Source organism: Podarcis melisellensis (assembly GCF_964234715.1).
Source record: "Podarcis melisellensis genome assembly, chromosome: 1".
NCBI lineage: Eukaryota > Metazoa > Chordata > Lepidosauria > Squamata > Lacertidae > Podarcis > Podarcis melisellensis.
In genome coordinates, this window is record NC_138528.1 from 114,134,907 (window position 1) to 114,152,002 (window position 17,096).

General features: G+C 41.3%; 1 protein-coding gene across 4 annotated transcripts in view; it reads left to right on the forward strand.

Moving 5' to 3' along the window:
* LNPK (lunapark, ER junction formation factor) overlaps positions 1-14,395 on the forward strand; it is a 41,303-nt gene extending 26,908 nt beyond the window's left edge. For all 4 annotated transcript variants that reach the window (XM_081926439.1, XM_081926441.1, XM_081926438.1 and 1 more), the window contains 5 exons: positions 1,720-1,944; positions 7,100-7,205; positions 8,901-8,971; positions 11,726-11,896; positions 13,428-14,395. In XM_081926439.1, coding sequence (XP_081782565.1) covers positions 1,720-1,944; positions 7,100-7,205; positions 8,901-8,971; positions 11,726-11,896; positions 13,428-13,624 — 770 coding nt within the window. In that variant the 3' untranslated portion in view covers positions 13,625-14,395. The remainder of the gene's footprint in view (positions 1-1,719; positions 1,945-7,099; positions 7,206-8,900; positions 8,972-11,725; positions 11,897-13,427) is intronic.
* Positions 14,396-17,096: the final 2,701 nt, after the last annotated feature.

Below are 17,096 nucleotides of genomic sequence, written 5' to 3' on the forward strand. Positions count from 1 at the left end.
AGAAACCTGGATTCTCATACCAAATGTATCCCGCAGGCGTTGGAAGACACAATCTTGAGGCACTTGGGATTACAAGTCAGGGAAAGTATGTGCAAAAAGAAGATAAAAATACATATAGTAGTAACATGTATACTGAAAAGGCCCAAAGTATTCACAATTGCAAAGGGCTTTAATGCTGGTGGTTGCTGAGTTGTAGAACTGAAATGAAATGAGCCACTAGATCTAGATATAACAGAAGATATGGGGTGGATGGGTGTGGAAGTGGGTCAGGGATGGGGGAAATAATGTTGCCTTAGTATTAATATATTTTTTTCAGCTGAGTGCATGATTCTCTAGGGAAAGAAAAGGGCTGAGGCTGTTGAGTTGTACTTTGAGTTGTGAAGATCTTCAGGAAAAGAAAGCTCTTAGTTTTGGGCTGTCAAGATTGTCCCACTACGTATTGTTACCGCTTAACCATGCTGCATGGATAATACTGTTAAAGAGGCCTCTAATGGATGTAGATAAAGAGCAGTTTCTCAGGTGTTTAGGGCGGGGATGGCTGTTTGAATTAGGTTCTGAAGGCTATAAAAATCACACAGATCCTGTGATCATTAGTGTTGTGCACCATTCATTGACAGCTGTCATAATCTGCAACCAGTAATGCTTTCTTCAGCTAGGACCTTGCAGGTTATGAAAACCTGAATGAAAATCCTGCATCCAAAATTGAGAGAGTGAATTACAGCTTTTTCAGCAGAAAGGTTCTAGATACAGTGGTGTACACTGAAGCCTGCAAATCTAATTGAGTGGCTAGTCATTAAGAAGTGTGCATGCAATCTTCAGGTTGGAGCCTGCCAAGCAATCATTATCTTGGTCTTGTCCTGAATATTTTTCAAGTGGGTCCGTCATTCATGTCTGTTCCCCAGTCACAACCAGCAAAAACTACAGGATCAAGGTCAGATCAGAGCAGCACCATCAGCATATTGATAGCATCTTAAGGTCTACTTCACTACTCATTACCTATGGCAAATTACCACAGAGTCAAAGGCAGTTCTATGTATGTGAGAAGGTTTTAACAATATTCACAATTCCCTTTGGGCTTGAACTACTCTTATGACACACAACTCATTCCTAACAAGGTGTCTGTTCTTTTTGCACACCTATCCAACTCTTTCCAACAGAAGCCTAGCCATGAACCAGCGAAAGTGGTGCATGCAAACACCCACCCCATTGCATATTTTCCTATTGGAAAATGCAAATCTTTAGTAAATTGTAATGTTTTATAAAGGAACAAAATGGTGTGGGACTTGTTCAAAATAGCTGTGGTTCTTAATAGCCTGAGAATGACTGAATGGTGTGATAATGCTTGAAAAATTAATAAGTGGCCTCGAGGTCATTTTGTTTACGTTCTAATATAATTTAATTTGTTTACATTCTAATCTAGATTAACTGGTCCTTTATGCTAGTTAGAGAATGCTGAGAGACGCAATTAAACTGTTTTATTAATGCCATTCAAGTGAGAGCCACTTCTGAGGGAGTTTAGAAACCAGATGGTAGGCTCAAATTACAAGAAAGGGTCTATTTGAGAACTCGGATCTACGTATTGTTGCACTTCAGCTGGTTTGTGTGCGGACGGGTGGGGTAGCCTTTACAAATGTTTCCCTTACTTTGGTTAACTTAAAGCAATGCCAGGTCTTGAGTTGTTTTGGTACAATAAGCATTAACGTGTGGCTCTTCTGTCAGAACTTCGTCATCGGACCCCAGTGCGAGGCAACGTGTCTCCCCCGACCCCTGCTTCACCAAAACAGGGATCTCCAAAAGGACCAAGCCCAGCGCCTCCAACTCCTGGCTTGCAGAGAGAGATTTCGGCACCGGGCGGACCTCCTGAGAGATCTGTTACATCACCCTTGCAGCCAAATGTGTTACCAAGACATCCCGGGTCCCGTGCCACTCCCGTGCCTGGAATGGGTAAACAGAGCACTTAATGTTGTTTACAGTTTATATTATTTTCTCTGGTTACCAATAAAACAGGCCATTTTCAGACAGTATGGAAATGGCATTTTGTTTGGAAGTAGAGGAGCCGTTATCTGATTAAGCAGGAGTTCCATATTCAATTAGCCATAACTCTTTACAGCTGGCACCTTATGATACTGAAACCTATTGCCTGAGCTCATTTAACTGTTATGGCTTCTTTGTTTAAATGGTAATAAAACTTTGCAGTATTCTGTAGTCAACAATATAGCATACCTTTTTATGTTCTTGGTTTAGTCAAGCCTCCAGACTTAGATAAATCAGGTATATAAGAAAACACTTTTGGAATTCATTCATGCTTCTTACAAAGCCCTGGACATATTTTTTAACTTTCATTGTGACATTTATTCAAATGCTTATTCTAAGCCCTCCCCCCAAAAGTTCACGCTGCAAAGATTAAAACATAAAATATTTAATAACTAAAGAGGTTTCGTATTAGGTAGCTTTCTGAAGTAGAAAGCTGATGAATGGGGGACGGGGGAGAGTTAACATCAGTTACCTTGTTGAAACATTTTACTTCTAATTTGTGTCTGCTGAAACTACTAGCTAAACTCAGAAGCACTTTAAACCTTTTTCATTGCTGGATTGATTTTCTGTTTTACAGATGTACTTTTCAGTTCAGTTGTGTATGGGGTGGTAAAAGTCTGTAGTGAGCGAACTCTTAATGAAAAAATTATTCATCTGTGCCCAGTGTGTCATTGTGTGCTTCCTGCCCACTCTCCTTTGCCTCCAAATCTCCTAAGGTTGAAATTACAGATAGGAGGGTCAGATTCTGAGAGAAGGTCGGAGCTGCAATTTTTACTCAGCTTGTGTCTAATTTGCTGCTTTTCCTTGCATTAAAATGATTACCTATTTGGAATTCCCTGCGCAACCACAAACCCTGGTGTTGTGTTAGGGATGGAGAAAACAAGGGACTTATGACCTTGCAGCAGCCTGATCAATCCTGACCATTGCCATGCTGGCTTAGGTTGAGATGGAGTTGGAGTCTTGGGTTCCAAGGGAGGAGCAGGCTACTAGATACAGTGATAAATTATACTTCAAGTTACAAACGCTTCAGGTTACAAACTCCGCTAACCTGGAAGAGGTACCTCGAGTTGAGAACTTTGCCCCAGGATGAGAAGGCAAATCATGTGCCGGCGATGCAGCAGCAGCAAGAGGCCCCATTAGTGAAAGCCCGCCTCTAGTCAAGAACACTTTCAGGTTAAGAATGGACCTCCAGAACGAATCAAGTTTGTAACTAGAGGTACCACTGTACCTTGGTTTTTGAACAGCTTAGTTCTTGAACGTTTTGGCTCCCGGATGCCGTAAACCCGGAAATGAGTGTTCCGGTTTGCGAACTATTTTTGGAAGCCAAACGTCCGACATGGCTTCCAATGAGTGCAGGAAGCTCTTGCAGCCAATCGGAAGCTGCATCTTGGTTTTTGAACATTTTCAGAAGTCAAACGGACTTCTGGAATGGATTCCATTCAAAAGCCTAGGTACGACTATGATGCATGAGAGGGCCTTACTTCACCCTGAATGACCATATGCAATTTAGAGTGCTCAGTGCAGCAGCTGCACGTAGGACTTTCAGGCAACAGGATGGCTGATATATTTCCGCGTATAATCTCTTCACACCTGTCTCCCAAAGTTCAGAAGGGTGTGCATTATGACTACAGTTTTGTGTTAAAATTTTGATCCTACAGTGCAGGTGTTCACCAATCTCAGGCAAATATGAAGGCTATATAGCTTTTGGGAGGGAAAAAATAGTATTGCACACTTTGACGCAAGATGTTTGGTTCATTATTCATTTTTAAAACCGTAATTAATGGTGGTTACTTATTTTAATTAAGAGTTATTGGCAAATGTGGCAATTTTTAACCGTAACGTGTTAATTAAGAAACAAGCGCCCTCTGTTAATTCAGTTCTGTAGCATACTGTTAAAAGTCATGACAAACTTGGAGGTTTATTGTTGGTGCAGGAATTTCAGTGTCTCTCAGTGTAGTCTTTCAAGTGCAACTTACTTAGAAGTTCCAAGCAACATGGTAGAATATAAAAGTCAAGTTTCTTGCTATGCAGATTTCTTCCTGTCTTGTGAGAAACATCAGCCGAAGTGCATATGACTGCACTTAATTATCTTTAAACTGGAAAAGATAATTCATTTTTTCATTACATTATACTTTGTGGAAGAGAATCAATTTAACATGTATTACCACAGAGCTTCCATATGTCTAAAAATTAATAACCAGCAGGTAGTTGAGAGTTTGCCAAGCTTTGCAGAAATGGCCAGTCTGCCCACAATGATTGCTTTTGATGTTCATATTAATTACTCTTGTCCATATCAGCATGAGGAATAAGATGCGTGGTTTGAGAATTGTTAGTGTGCCAAGTAATTGGAGAGGTTCTTGGGGCACATGGTCTTAGGTTTCAGGCTTCTTTAAGATTAGTGAGGCAGCCCTTTTACCATGGGCCCTATGGTTGTTTTGAACTGAGATTGCCTCCAAAGTGTGCATGCTTACTAATACTGAAAATATTTATATGTGACATTGGATTGTTTTGCATGTAATCCTTTTTAAAAATCAGTTTTATTCCAGCCCAAGGCTCTCTTATTTGTAATGATGTTCCCTTTAAATGTAATTGGTTTAAAGTAATTGTTTAGGTCACGTATTTACTTGTGCAAAATGTGTATATTTTCACATCCAAACCTCCGGGTATAGGGCAGTAAAGTCGTACCTTGGATCCAGAGCGCCTTGGTACTCCAACGTTTTGGCTCCCGAATGCCACAAACCTGGAAGTGAGTGTTCCGGTTTGCGAATGTTCTTTGGAACCCAAACATCTTCCGATTGGCTGCAGAGCTTCCTGCAGCCAATCAGAAGCTGTGCTTTGGTTTCTGAATGTTTTGGAAGTTGAACGGGCTTCCAGAATGAATTGTGTTTGTCTTCTAAGGTACGACTGTATATAAATTCATTTAATAATAATAATGATATCTGAAATTTCTGATAATTAGGATAGAACCGAAAGCTTAATGAATGTTGCAGTCTCCAACTCACAATTTGGCACACTTTTAAAAGTAGGGAGAGCAATCTGTGGCCACTCCAGTCTTCCATGCTGGCTGGTGTTGATGGTGTCCACCAATACCTGGAGCTTCATATGTCCTACGTTACTGAGAGAATTTGAGCACACAGAATAATATTTTTTGCGGGGGGGGGGGGAGGGAGAAGGAATACATATATATATATGGTCCAGTAACAAGAAGCCGAAAGCACCAGCCTGAAGATGACGAGTGAGACCTCGTCGAAACGTCGCCTAGACACCCCAACTTTTACACGGGAAGACACCCGAGGACACCAAAACCTGCATTCCTGTACCCGTGAAAATCTACGAAAGCATATATATATATATATATATAATGTCCAAGTGTTCAAAACTTCCTATACAATATGATGATATAGATAGGAACTGCTGGAATGTCTGTCTTAGGTCTGGTTTGCACTTAATGCTAGACCATGGTTGATTTAACAAACAACAGGTTAACTGCAAGTTGTCCCATAGGTGATCAAGCAAACCTTAAGCTCGTTTCTTCAAAGCTTGGTTTGTTTTCTGGCTGCCCTTGCTTTGCGCCTTTGGTGAGCAATGAGGGCGAGGTGGTCCAACGAACCATGGTTAAGCAAAGGTGCTCTCACATAATGTCACATCATTTAAGGGTTTGTAAGCCAACAACGAGGGATGCGGGTGGTGCTGTGGATTAAACCACAGAGCCTAGGGCTTGCCGATCAGAAGGTTGGCGGTTTGAATCCCTGCGACGGGGTGAGCTCCCGTTGCTTGGTCCCTGCTCCTGCCAACATAACAGTTTGAAAGCACGTCAAAGTGCAAGTAGATAAATAGGTACCACTCTGGCGGGAAGGTAAATGGCATTTCCGTGTGCTGCTCTGGTTCACCAGAAGTAGTTTAGTCATGCTGGTCACATGACCTGGAAACTATACGCCGGCTCCCTCGGCCAATAAAGCGAGATGAGCGTTGCAACCCCAGAGTCGGCCACGACTGGACCTAAGGTCAGGGATCCCTTTACCTTTACCTTTAAGCCAACAACAAACCATGGCTTCATGCTGTAATTTGTTGGCAGTAAGCAAACTATAGTTAAGATGCTGTGCAGCAGGGTTCACACATTGCAAAACGGTGGTTTATGTGAATCAGGCCATAATGATTGAAGGCAGAGAGCCTTCTCTCCTCCCTGTGTGTTTCAGGGACATCTCTATACAATCATTATGTGCCCTCCATGGCAGGTAGTTTAGGCTGAGAGAGTAGCTAGCCTTAAGGCCACCCATTAGGCTTCATGATGAATATGGATTTGAAGCTTGGTTTTCCTGGTTCTAGTCAACATTCCAACCACTGCCCCGTGCTAGTTCTCTATTGCATTAAGAACATCAGAAAGTAATACAATAGTCTCAACAGTGTTCATGCCCCTAGAAAAAGTGTAGGTTGCAATCCTATACAAACTTACCTGGGAGTAAGTTGCATTGAATTCTGTGGGACTTACTTGTGAGTAGACGTGTATAGGCTTGTGCTGTTAATCTGTGCTCAGTGTAGATAGACACTTGGTTTTGTCTCAAATATCAAATCTAAAATTTGACTAAGGTCCTAAATAGAGGCTAAAAAGTAGGTTTTGCCTGCTCCGTGGTTGGGTTGGAGGGAACCAAAGCACAGGTTATAGATTGCTAAGTGACAAAATCCAGTATGTTTCAGGGAATGTGTTTATCAGGCAGACCTGAGAGAGTGAGGCATACTTCATTCAGGGGAAAGAAGCTTCAGGGCAATATCATTGCTGTAAACAGCTATCAAGGGAGGCAAAAAACCTTCCAAATCTGTCTTCACAGAAGGTGGCAATTTCCCTGTTAAATGTGGTATTTTCGTTCACAAGAAAAATAATCCTGAGGAACTGACATACGGAATTAAATATGATAATGGGGTTGTAATGCACAGGAATATATTGCCAATTTCTAATACATGTTAGGGTGCTTTTATTCCATTTTGTAACATACATACTGGAAGCAAATGTCCTTATTCCTGTTTAATAAGTCAGTAGGTTGCTATCAATCCCATTTTGGTCTTCCAGGTCTTCATCCTCCAGGACCTCCGTTGGCAAGACCTATCCTTCCTCGAGAAAGGGGAGCATTGGATAGAATTGTTGAATACTTAGTTGGAGATGGTCCACAGAACAGGTTAAACGTTACTTATTATCTTCAATTCTGAAGTTATAACTCTGAGTTGCTTCTCCTGCGGTTTCTTCTTTGCATCACTCTGGTAATTGCGGAAACCCAAACCAAGATGGGAAGAGCCCACACTATGGCTTTTCCTCTTGGTTGCATTGCTCCTTCCAGAAAGAGGGGCTTGTAATAAATGTGACGCGAAAAGGAGCGCTTACAATGCAATCCTATACATGTCTACTTAGAATTAAGCCCCACCAGGTTCAGTGGAACTTACTTCCCTGTGAGCAAGTATAGGATTGTAGCCATACTGTAGCCTTATAATAACTTGTGTGAACTCTTGTGCTGGAGCAGTCGCTGCTCAGAGAATCTTAATCACCACTCTTTTAATTGGCTGTCAATCAAAGCACCTTTCTGACAGTTCTTGGAATAAAATCAGTTACATAAAGCATTGTTTTACTGGAGGAGTTAGTTGTAGCTGCTATTATCATTATTATCATTCACCCAACCTTTACCCTCAGGTCCCAGGGTGGGTTAAAGCATTTAAAAAACAATATTAAAAACTGCTTAAAACAAATCACAAAAATAAGGCGGATCCTAAAAATACGCACCTCAGGTGTCAAAAGCCAGTTTAATGTCTTCAGCATTCCCCAGGAGCTATACAATGAAGGTACCAGATGCAGCTTTGAAGGGAGGGGATTTTACAGCTTAGGGGCCACCACTGAGAATGCCTTTCCTGGGCCACAACCACTCTTCTCTAAGGGTGAAGGAACTACCAAGAGGCCCTCACTGCCGATCGCAGCACCTGAGACAGTCTGTGGGGAAGGAGGTGGTCTTTCAGATATTTAAGTCCTAAGTTGTTTAGGGCTTTTCAGATATTCTGCCTCCTATTTTTTTTTCTTCGATTACTTTGCCTCGTTTTGAATTTTACCAACTCTTTACCTAGCTGTAATTTGAATTCAAATTGATGGTGCTTTAAACCAAATAGCCAAAATCTTTTGAGTCTGAAGTGGCCGAGTCACAGTGTAGTTAAAAATACTCAGTTGGCAGCTTTTAAAATTTGCAGTAATGTGGTATGTTTGTGAAAATAAATTTATAATAGGGTTACGCTATCAGGTGCCTGCCTGCAGACTAAACACATTGTGGGGGTGCAGAGAGGAAGCCTGGGCTCCCCTTTTCTGATGTTGCACCGGGCATGTGGGCAAGGCAGCAGGACATCATGTCCAAAGGGGCATTAGCAGTCCACTTCCCCGCTCCATGCATTTAAACTGTGTGTGGGAGGTGAATACCGTATTTTTTGCTCTATAAGACGCACCAGACCACAAGACGCACCTGGTTTTTGGAGGAGGAAAGCAAGAAAAAAAATATTCTGAATCTCAGAGGCGAGAACAGCAAGAGGGATTGCTATGCAGTAAAAGCAGCAATCCCTCTTGCTGTTCTGGCTTCTGGAATAGCTGCGCAGCCTGCATTCACTCCATAAGACGCACACACATTTCCCCTTACTTTTTAAGAGGGAAAAAGTGAGTCTTACAGAGCAAAAAATACGGTATGTGTAAAAGGGCTTGTGCCATTTTAATTCTGAGTTTCATGCCCCCTTTCTAGTGTGCAAGTCCTTTTGAAGTGATCCAGTATAGTACGACTAAATTATATTAATGACTAAAATTAAGTGGCTAAACCAATGTTTTTAACCTCTGATCTCATCTTCTTTAGATATGCACTTATATGCCAACAGTGTTCCTCGCATAATGGAATGGCTTTGAAGGAGGAATTTGAATATATCGGTAAGAACAAATGCATATATTCTGCTTCTTGAAAAAGCCTCCTGTCTCCCTGGCCACCAATGTCCGTTCAGGCATTTACAGAATGTAATATATTGGTTCTTGCTTAACGCTGTATTGGAGTGTGTCCTAAAAGTGCCAGAGCCATTAAAATCTATAAGCTTAAGTACTCATAGCTCTTTTTTTGTATTCAGTTTTGTGTACTTATAATATGTTATGGTATTCGTTTGTGTATACCTTTTAGAATCCATTATCCTTAAAAAAAAACAACTTCTGTAATATGCAGGTCAAGGAACAAGTGTGCAAAAGCGAGCTGTAGAAATAAGCTGCTTTCTCTGCATGCTTCCGAGATTGCACTTGGCTAGGAAACCGCACCCTAATAGGTTTTTGTTTTTGTTTTTAAATCTGGGTCCTCACTTTAACAGAACTTCAACAAAATTTATCGTAACAGAGAAACCTGTGGGAGACATTGGAGATGAAGTGGGAACAAACTCCGGGGGCTATTCTTGAGTTTTACAGCTGACAATAACTTAAGACAGGCACAACTCTTCATTGAACACAGATGTTTATTTTGCCGCCTCTCGGCAAACAAAAATCAATCTGCCAGTAATGTGAGAGAAATTATCTCAAGACATTTGGGCGTGTCTTCCTATATGCTCTTGACTCGTGAGAGGCAGTTTAACCCATTCATTTCATGTGATCTTGCATTATCAGAGAGCTAATACATTTACTGCCCAAGCCCTGTATTATGCATGTGTGGTCAAAGTTTGGTTTAATCTCTCCTGAACGGCTCTCCCCTCCCCACCGCCCCCAGCTAAATTGATCTCGATTCATGAGGCAGTAGCCATACTGCATATAAATAGCAGAAAGTTTATACTGGATACGTAGCCTAAATTTTATAGGCTGTTGTTTGCCTGAGTGTTGTGACACTTTGATTTGTGTCTGCATGAGGGTGAGAGCTTTTGAGCTCTTTTCCAGAAGTATACAGTGGGATGCCTCTTTCTCTCTCCCTTCCCTCTCCGGTTGCTATGTAAACTGTTACACCTGCCTATAGAAACCCACAATGTGCATTCTTGGAAACGGATTGCAATTTTTGTAACACCAGTGACTTTGATCCTTAAATTTGCCTGTTCAAAATCCGCATGCATAGATTGCCCCCCTCCCCCATTCATACACGCACTAAACGACCTGCAAAGAAAACAAAATGGGGTCATGTCTCTCTGTTGAAGTGGTGATTCTTCAGACTTCAGCCAACGGCATAGGGTTGGCAAGGAAGAAAGCAGTTTTTCTGAATATTTTCTCTTTCAGAATACAAACTCTCAACTGACTTGAGTCAGTTACAAAGAGCGATGCAAAACATTTGAGTAAGAACCAATTTCTCATTCCCGTTTTTGAATGTTCACTTAAAAGTCAAGGGTCGTATCCAACACTGCTGTCCTGCTCAGTGGAACCTCTCCTCTTCTGCAATCCCCAACATGTCTTCAAAATCTGCCCCAGAGAGCTGGAGGACTCCTGGAGCATTTGTGGGGGGGGGGGCAGGGTAGCAGCATGGGGAGAGGAAGGGAAAGTTCTGTTGCAGAAGCAGAATTATGCTCACACAACATTGGATACAACCCACGAAATGCAAGTTAGAGAGGTCACGCCTTTCACTTTTTGCACTTCTGCCCATAGTTGAAATATAGTTAAAGATGGATTGATGCACTTGTCCTGTGAAGCTTTCACTGCTTAAGATCTAGGCTCCCAAACTCAGGGGAACACCCCGTCATGCAGGGTTGCTATCCGTCTCCCCCCCCCCTGATTTTTAGCACGGCATTCTTCCCAAATTTGTGGATCGAGGTAAGCAAGGAACAAGCAGTGGGGTTGACCTGCAAGGAACAGGTGATAGTTGCTGTTGCCAAAGGAGCCACGAACCAAGCACCAGGTGTTTGGGCCTATCCCTCTGCCCTCCCCCCCCTCTTCAGTGTTGTTGTTACATCCCAAAGCATATCCACCCTCACCAGCACTCCCTATTACACAACTTCTACATGGTGAAATAAATTACAGCTGCAGTAGCCTGTATGTTCCCCCCCCCCCCGTACCTTTCTTTCACCAAGGCTGGAGCCAGTGGGAGGCAGAAGTGTTGAGTACTACTGATAAAAATGAGAGGATAAAATAGGGAGGAGATTAACTATGTACACTGCCTTGAGCTCCTTGTAGGAAAGGATGGCTGCAGAAGTTGCAATAATAAAAAAGAGAAATGTTGCCTTAAACGTATAGCTTCTCCAGTCTTTTTTGCCTCCTATGCATTAATTTAATGTGAAAGAAAAGAACATGCACATAGAATTTTGAACAGAAGACCCAAATTATAACCCTCCTAGTGGTGCAGCAATGGAACGTCTGACACTTTTGCAAAGCTAAGCAGGCTCCCGGATGGTTTCAAATTGGATGGGGGACTGTGCGTTGAGACTCCTGCATTGCAGGGGGTTGGACTAGATGACCCTTGGGGTTCCTTCCAACTCTTATGTTTCTTTGATTTTTGAAAAACTGCACCAGAAATGTCAAATCCGAGAAAAGACTTGCCCTACTGTAAGAAAGCAACTCTTCTTTGTTGTCATTGATAATGGGAGAAGGTGAGAGTGTGCAGTGCCGCTTCTACAAAAATCAGTTTGCGGTTCTTCCTTTCCAAGTTAATACTTCAGAGTCTTGCAGCCATTGCACTGTTAGCCCATTACGTTTCAGTGAGCTAACTGGATACACTTGTATTAAACTTTTGTGCAGCATTTAGGTGTGCCTACTGCTTCTTCCTGAATCCTGCAAGAAAAACAAGACCTCAAGCTCCACGACTTCCAGATTTCAGTGCTGAAAAGAAGCAGCCTACAGAGGTACAGAGCACGACTGAATCGCTGCAGTCGGAGGAAGAAAAGTTAGAAGAGAATCAAATGGCTGAAGGTGTGTATTAAGTCAGAAAATGTAATTAGGCCGATTGGATTTGAAGCATTTTGCTTTTCATTGCAGTGCTGTTTATTCAATCTTGCCAGTGGATGTTCGCTATATATGACAGAAAGAGTGTTGCTCATAGTCAAAAGCAACCACGATACTATATCTCACGTGCAGAAAATCTTTTTTCATCTTAATTTCCTAAGAATAGGATGATATTGGGTCATCCTGTGGTATATTTTGCCTTGCTGGTTTTTCAGAGTTGACTGCCAAGGATGTTTTTAGCCAGTCCTGCCCCCCCAGCTTTAGTAGAATCCAAACTTAATTCAGTTTCTTTTTGTAAAATAGATTCTTTCCATCCTATCTAGCAAGACTATCAGTCTCTTAAATTTTCTTAGTTTACAAAGCCCTTGTTCTTCTACTTTTTGGGTTGTTGTTTTTTAGTATCAATATTAGCATTTACACTGTATAATTAAAGGATTTGGATCACAGAATGGTTAGATTTCATTGTTTTCCCCAGGTCATTGGGTTGAGGCGGGGTTTAAGTTCCTGCCTTTGTTCGTTAAGCTGGTTTTGCTGTTTTCCCCAGGGCAGGAAAATCTAGTAAAACTGACTTGGCTTTTAAAAAAAATTAAAATAAAATAATGGGTAGTTCAAAGACAAATTGTCAACTTTAATTTAAGAAAGTTCCTTTTGAGATGGTTTATAGGCTTGAAAATACAGTAAGCATCTTGTGTTCAGCTAACAAGAGCATGCCACATTCTAAGAATGTAGCTTAGACTATCACTCTGTATTTATTTCCTTAAAAGTATTTTGTTATATGTAAAAGTATCTTTTTGTAGGTGGCTCTAAACAGAGAAGTTTCTTGAGAGCATATCCAGAAATGATCACACCACCAAGTGCTCTTAGATGAACAAATATGGCATGTAATGCCCATGTATGACAAGGTTTATGGTGGAAAACCTTTGTAACCTTCTACAATTTGATGCAAACTGTTATCAATTTCCCTTTTATTTTTATAACCCTTTCTGCCTGGTAACAGGTCTCCAAGGTTACCCATAATAAAAGAAAGCAAAATAAAGCACAGTGTATCCGGATTTTACCTTCCATGAACAAAAGAGCAATCTTAATAGAGGGATCTGACTAGGAGAAGCGGGGAGGAGGCTGATGTTTGCCAATTTCCCCTCTCCCCCTGCAACACCTCATCCCACCCTCTTCCAGAGAATCCCCCAGACCCCAAAGTAGATTTTTAGGGGGCACAAAAGGATGTGGGGAAGGGGAGGAATCAAAATTCCATTGTCTCATTTGGGGTGATTTCTCCCTTCCCACCTCAGCCCTGTATGACACAGCCCACCATTTATTGTACACTGTCCTGATGTCTTCAGAGAGGCCTCAGAGATGTCTTCAGAGAGGCTTTTCAAGGCCTACAGAGGGGAGGAGGGGAAGGAAGGATCAGTTGTGTGAACCTGACATTCCACAAGCTGCTATTTTCCTCAGAAATTAATCACATGATCAGTGTAATCAAACTTCGTGTCTCACGCAGACCCTTTAGAAGAAGCCACCCAACTTACTGAGACAAACCAGGAAGATGACCAAGCTTTGACTGTTGAAGACCAAAGCCGTGACGTAGTTGGGGTAGCAGCTGAAGAGCAACCAGGAAGCGAAGCCAAAACCGCCACCACAGACTCCGAGTTTGCTGTTCCAGCTTCCCAACGACAAGAACCACTAGCAGAAGAATAAAGTGCCTAATTATTTTTAGCTACGCTCTTTCAGCTGTTACTTCCCCCCCCCCCCAGGTGGATTGCTTTCAAAAGCTGCAATGTCGCCACTCTCATGAGCTCAGACTGCCACTGTATGTTGAAGCTAAGTGTACTACGAGGTATTTTGTTGCAAGAGTGTGGGCAAGTTAAAGCACTTCAGAATGTGCCAGTTAGCTGAAGTCAAACCCAAGCACAGCTTCCTTTTTTTTGTTTTGCATACTTTCTAAAAAGACAACCTAAAAATGCCTAAATGGAGTATTTTACATACAAGTGATTTAAAATATAGTATTATTTGGTTATTGAACAAAGAGTGCTGTAAATAACTAAAATGATGTGTAATTCTTGGTTTAGTAAACTTAGGGGGTTTTTGGGGGGTGTTAATATTTAGGTATTGAATGAATTTTGAATATCTAGATGTTTACAGGAGAAATGGTGCTTAGGTATTTATCATAAGCAGTACGAAAGTGTCAATACAACTAAAACTTAGTCACTCCTAACCCTTTTTTATTTTCCTTTGAGAGAAAGCAAGTTGTTAAAGGGTTGTCCAAAGTATGATATATCCTTTAGGGGCTATATGCACAGATGAGCTAACAGCATGTGAAATAGAAAGCTAGTTTGTGTTTACATAAAGCGTAGGAATACCCGCACTTGACTGTACTTGAATACTGCGCATTATTTATACCTGTACAATAATGACTATAAAAGTGAATTTTGTGTATTTTGTTAAAGGAAAATAAAGACTGTAGCATTATGTACTTGTTTTGCATGTTCTTTTAAGCTTTAGACAGTCCAGATTCATGTACATGTTACTATTTTCATATAAGCATTTACTTTGATTTCTCTTTCTGAGTACTGGATTATTTCTTTGGCACTTAACCAGACCTTTTCAGGCTTGGTGAACCTTTCAAGCTTGGTGGTTTTCACAACGTCTGAGAACTGGTCAGTGCATCAGCAGACTTCATTATGAACACATGCCTGGAGAATAGGCCGACAGCACATAATGGTGTTATGTAAATCTAAGAAGGTCTCTGTCCAGTCAGTGCCAGGTGTAAATCATTTGAGTTTCTTAATGAGAAGAACAGAATATAAGTATAATGAATAAGTAGCGTGCTTGACTCTCAAAATATGAAGGAAAACTTGCTCCTTCAGACTTCATCTGGCACATGTGCTGAAGACTGTAGACAGAATTGCCAGGGGCAGTTTCAGACTAGAGCAGGTATCCAGGCATGCTAGTTTGCTTGGTGTCCCACCTTCAAATGATATGCAAACCAGTTCCTGTCATTGAGCAACATCAAAGATGCTATCTCCTTTTTTCTTTTCTCACTAAAGCGTGAGTTCTACTGGACTCATAACTCATTGGAAGACTTCTGCCTAGCAATATGTGTGTTTCAGTCAGCTTGGCTTCCTTCCAGCAGTAGCTCCTCCACTTCAGACCATGTGCTCTAGCAGAGAACATGGCCACACCCACAAACAAACTCACAATCAAGCTTCCACATAGTCCAGACAGGCAAGCAGCCTTAATCCAAAAGACACAAACTCACTCTTTTCAGTCTCTTTCACCAAGATCCTGCCAACGCCCCTGTTTACGAGTCCTTTTCACGAGCTCCCAGGGACACAATTGGCTCCAAATAGTCAGGGATTATGGGACTTGTAGTTCCAGCAACATCTGGAGGGTACCAGGTTCCTCACCCCTGTGCTTGGGGCTCTGGTCTGGGCTGTTGCCTCTTACTTGTCCCATTGGAGGTCCTGCGGCGAGGGGGATGCTGCTCCTTAAAAAATTCTGCCCTGTGTAGCTGCCAAGGGGGTAACCCCAGCTCTTGTTGCACACTAGTGCAGGTTACAAACTTCAATTAGAAGCCAATGGCTTGGAACAAACTCTGACTGATGCTTCTTCTCAGCATAAGCCATCCAAGGAAAGTATCACATGTTTTAAAGGTTTTATGTATTTACTAAAACAAAAAACAAAGCCCACCATATCAGTTGGGGTTCTGCACCATTGAGAAAGTGGAGCACAGCTGAAGACAGCTGCCTAATTGGTTTTATGAAAATGGTCATTTGATCTTAGACAAAAGGCCGAGAAGTGATGATTTGCTGAAAATGGTAATAATAATAATAACAACAGCCACATAAAATAGGGGAAGAAAACTGATTCTTGGACTGTAAGGTCTCTAAACAAGAGCTATGTCACATATTTTATGTGCATCTGTTCAAGCAAACTACGAAATAAAAAGAAATCGTCATAATAGTATAAGTAGCAAGGAATCCCTGTAAGATTCATGCAATTATCTGAACTACAAACCCCTGTTTTTCCATCTTTACAGAGTGCATAGTAGCAGAAACACCAAAGTAGTATATTATTATAGTGGTTAGACTCCAATTTATAATATTACTAAAGGACAACTGTTTAGGGATGTACTAAATATTTGCCAGTTTCAATTTTTGGGTGAAAAACCAGCAATTTCAAGGATGTGTATAGAAATGTGAAAAACACTGTGTGTTAAATAATTACTTCTGTACATTGTTTTTCCTTTCCATTGTTTTGCCATACTTTTTTTGAAAAAGAAAAATAAGAAATCTAATTGAAGCTTTCCCCCTACCATAGGCCTAAATGAACAGAAGCTAACATGGGGCAATTAAAAGAGGCTATTCAAGGGGCAATAGAAGCCCTTCATCATTAAGAGGAAGCAATAAAATGAGAAGGACCCATAAACAGGAAACTTTTAGTTAATGACACAGAAACTGAAAAAAACACTCAGCAGTGCTTTTTCTGTTCAGCATGAAGAGCATAGGCAACGCTGAACTGCAGTAATTTAGCAACATTGTCCAGATTTTCCTCCAAAGCGAGTATGCAAACAACAGATGGCAAATCCAGTGAAAAATGCTAGTGTTGGGAGCAACCTAGTGCCAACTCACTTTGCTTGGTTCTAGAGAGATTGACCAAGCAGAAGTTTCGTCTCTTTGCTTAGACTGAGACCCCTCTTTATATCCTCTAAAAGGAACTGGAAACTTTCCACTTACCAAGGAGGTATATTTACCAAAGCTTTGGTATGTGTGGTTATGTTTACAGTCTATATCAAACATTCTTCAACCTGTTCCAAACACCTAGGGGTACTAGATAAGAGAAGGCTGTACATAGATGTACAGTACATTTGGGGAAGGCGCAGATGTTATCCAAATGCTCATTTGGACGGTGAAAAAGATGGGTGCAAATTTCTTCCTAAAGGCTGGTTCTCATGTTGAGATGTGTCAGTGAATAGTTCAAGTCCTGTTCCAAATGCTGTAATAGTAGTAGTAGTAGTAGTAGTAATTTTATTTATACCTCGCCCTCCCCAGCCATGACCGGGCTCAGGGCAGCTAACACCAGGTATAGAAACAATTGATTAAAATACAACTTAAAACAAGATTAAAATACAGCATTAAAATGTAGTCTCATTTCAGTAGAAACTCAAAAA